This window comes from Saccostrea cucullata, unplaced genomic scaffold (genome assembly GCF_032062105.1).
Source record: "Saccostrea cucullata isolate Sc308-1 unplaced genomic scaffold, CSIRO_AGI_Scuc_v1 ctg2291, whole genome shotgun sequence".
NCBI classification, from domain to species: Eukaryota; Metazoa; Mollusca; class Bivalvia; order Ostreida; family Ostreidae; genus Saccostrea; species Saccostrea cuccullata.
In genome coordinates this window covers 2,853-5,638 of record NW_026936186.1, presented here as the reverse complement: position 1 = coordinate 5,638, position 2,786 = coordinate 2,853, and the positions used below count along the sequence as shown (strand labels likewise).

Sequence of the window (2,786 nt, the reverse complement as noted above, 5' to 3'; positions counted from 1 at the left end):
AGGGTCAAAGTAAGCTAACACAGGACTAGGGCTAGTAGTGATTAGGTCCTTGACCTTGTCAAATGCTTCAACATGGGCACTATCCCAATGAAATATCACATCTTTAGCAAGTAGCATTCTGAGGGGACTTGTTATTTCAGACAAATTGGGTGCAAATTTGGCTAAATAAGTGACCATTCCAAGAAAGGTTTCTAATTCTGATTTATCCCTTGGGGGCTTCATGTCTCGAACTGCAGAGACTTTATCAGGGTCTGGACCCACACCCTCGGAGGTTAGTAAATGACCAAAGTACTTGACCTTTGTGACCCCGACCTCTAACTTATCTTTGTTTAGCTTAACACCTCTCTCTTTTGACCTTGTGAGAACTTGACGCAAGTTCCTGTCGTGCTCTTCTCTAGTTTGACCAAACACAAGTATATCATCGACCAGAGCTACGACACCATCAAGACCTTCATAACACTCATCTATCTTTCTCTGAAATTCATCCTGTGATGACTTGAGTCCAAAAGGGAGTCTGAGATACCTGTAACGTCCAAATGGCGTATTGAACGTAGTGAGGTAAGAGGATGCTTCTGACAACTTAATGGTCCAATACCCACTTCTAGCATCTAACTTAGTGAAGAACGTAGCTTTTGAGAGCTGGGGTAGGACATCCTCTAATGTTTTCATTGGATAATGGGGTCTAAGTATTGCCTTATTAAGGTCTTTAGGGTCAAGGCACACACGGAGTTTGCTGTTGGGCTTTTCAACAACAACAAGTGAACTCACCCACTGAGTAGGCTTAGTGACCTTGCAAATAATGTTCTGAGATTCCATTCTCTCTAGCTCGGCTCTTAACTTATCTTGAAGGGCCAATGGTACCCTTCTAGGTGGGTGTACGACCGGGTGTACTTTAGGGTCAGTGTGTATTGTACAATCCCCTGGGAAAAGACCAATCCCTTCAAATACCCCTGAGAACTCTGACAAAACCTGACTTTCATTCATGGGCTTACTACTAGTAGCTTGTTTATTGTTCTCAACTGTACCCAAGTCACACGAGTATACAAGTTTGATCAGACCAAAATCTAAACACGCTCGCATCCCTAAAATGGGAGGGGAGGTAGTCTCGACAACATGAAATGTAAGGTTCTGTAATTGACCTTTGTAAGTACAAGCAAGCTCTAGGCAACCAAGTGAATATAGGGAGTTACCATTGTAGGCGGACAACTTTTGATCAGTTTGCATAAGATTGTAAACAATAGACAAATTCAATGAGTCAAGTACATGCTTTGGTAATACATTAACCTGTGAACCTGTATCTAATTTGAATTTGATCGACTTGTTTTTTGGACCAATAAGCAATTTACAAAATGCTTGATCATTGTTGTGATTGGTTTCAATAATATCAATGAAAAATTCTGGGTCTGAATCTGACTGCGCTGGCAAAGCTTGCAATTCATGACATGAAACTTTCTTAGAAAAACATTTTGTAGCAAAATGGTTCCAACCATTACAGTTTTTACATTGTTTTCCTTTCGCTGGACATTTTGCATGCTTTGAATGATCATACCCACACTTATCACACTCTTGTGTCTTCATCTTGTGCTGATTCCTCGGCTTGGCTTGCGGGAATCTTTTCTGCTCTGTATCCTTGGACATATGCTTGGACGAGTGCTTAGAACTACCACGAAAAGCCTTCCCACTGCTCGTGTGTCGCGCATGACTAACTGCATGGACTTCTTGTGACGACATAGTCTTTAGCTGTTGTTGTGAATATTCATACGATTGTGCAATCTGTATTGCCTTCTCTAGGGTCAACTTTTCTCCTTCTGCGATGAGCTTCTCTCTGACCTTTTGCGAAGATGTGCCGAAAACAATTCTGTCACGGATCATCTCATCTTTGCTGTTACCATAGTTACAGTCTTCTGCGAGTACTCTTAAACGTGTCACAAACTGGGAGCGGATTTCTTTGGAATTACCTTAGTAATTACTTAAGCCTAAATAACGCTGTTAACGACAAAATAACACATGGTATGATTTATTTTATCGATGTTTAGTGATACTATTTGTCATAATTTTTTTTATAGACATCGACACCTACTCTATTAAGGCCTAGTTATTATAAATTTCAAGCGCAAGTCTCGGTACGTCATGCGTGAACTGTCATGGCTGTCGAAGATAAACACCAGATTTATTTTACATGGTTTTACATCGTTTAACTGGCTATGTTGCCGATAGTGAATGACAATCTCGTGGTATTAGAAATCAGTTGAATGTAAAAACTACCTTTTCTGCCTGCAGTCGCCCATATTTAAATCAAAGTACTCAGAAGTACAGAGAGCCGGGCTCATTTACAGAGTAAAATGGATTTCTTACATGAATCACGTTTATATTCTGATGAAAAAAATATTTTAAATCTATCAATATAAATGATAAGACACTGACAGTGAGTTTTTCAATCCTAATACCACGGTCTGATTTTGTCAGAATCAGAATTAATCTGGTACCACAGCTGAATGTAAACAAACAAACCAATGCAATCTGGTTCCCTCTCCTGCTTTACCTTGTATGCGTAGAGAACTACGGTAACACTGATTATCAAAAATCCTTATGCTAATGAACTATGTTCTTTGACTTATGAAGTTTACAAAGTCATTACTACTAATGTTTATTTTATAAAGATAAAACTTCGTTTTATTTTTGTTGCTTCATTTAGCGTTTGTATTATCTCAAAAGCGGTTGAGAGTAAGAACTATAAGTTTGCTCGTAACTTTAAAATGGCGACTATTGGGGCAACATCCTGCCTT

General features: G+C 39.3%; 1 protein-coding gene across 1 annotated transcript; it reads right to left on the bottom strand.

The window, feature by feature from the left end:
* Window positions 1-244: 244 nt before the first annotated feature.
* Window positions 245-1,872, bottom strand: LOC134244967 (uncharacterized protein K02A2.6-like). The gene is made up of 2 exons (XM_062727223.1): window positions 293-1,872; window positions 245-251 (listed from the first exon to the last, which is right to left on the bottom strand). The coding sequence occupies exons 1-2, from the start codon at window positions 1,870-1,872 to the stop codon at window positions 245-247; spliced, it is 1,587 nt and encodes a 528-aa protein (XP_062583207.1).
* Window positions 1,873-2,786: the final 914 nt, after the last annotated feature.

What these genes read in the sequence shown, in the direction of transcription:
- LOC134244967 (XM_062727223.1), bottom strand. Translation starts at nt 1,872, where the DNA reads ATGATCCGTGACAGAATTGTTTTCGGCACATCTTCGCAAAAGGTCAGA.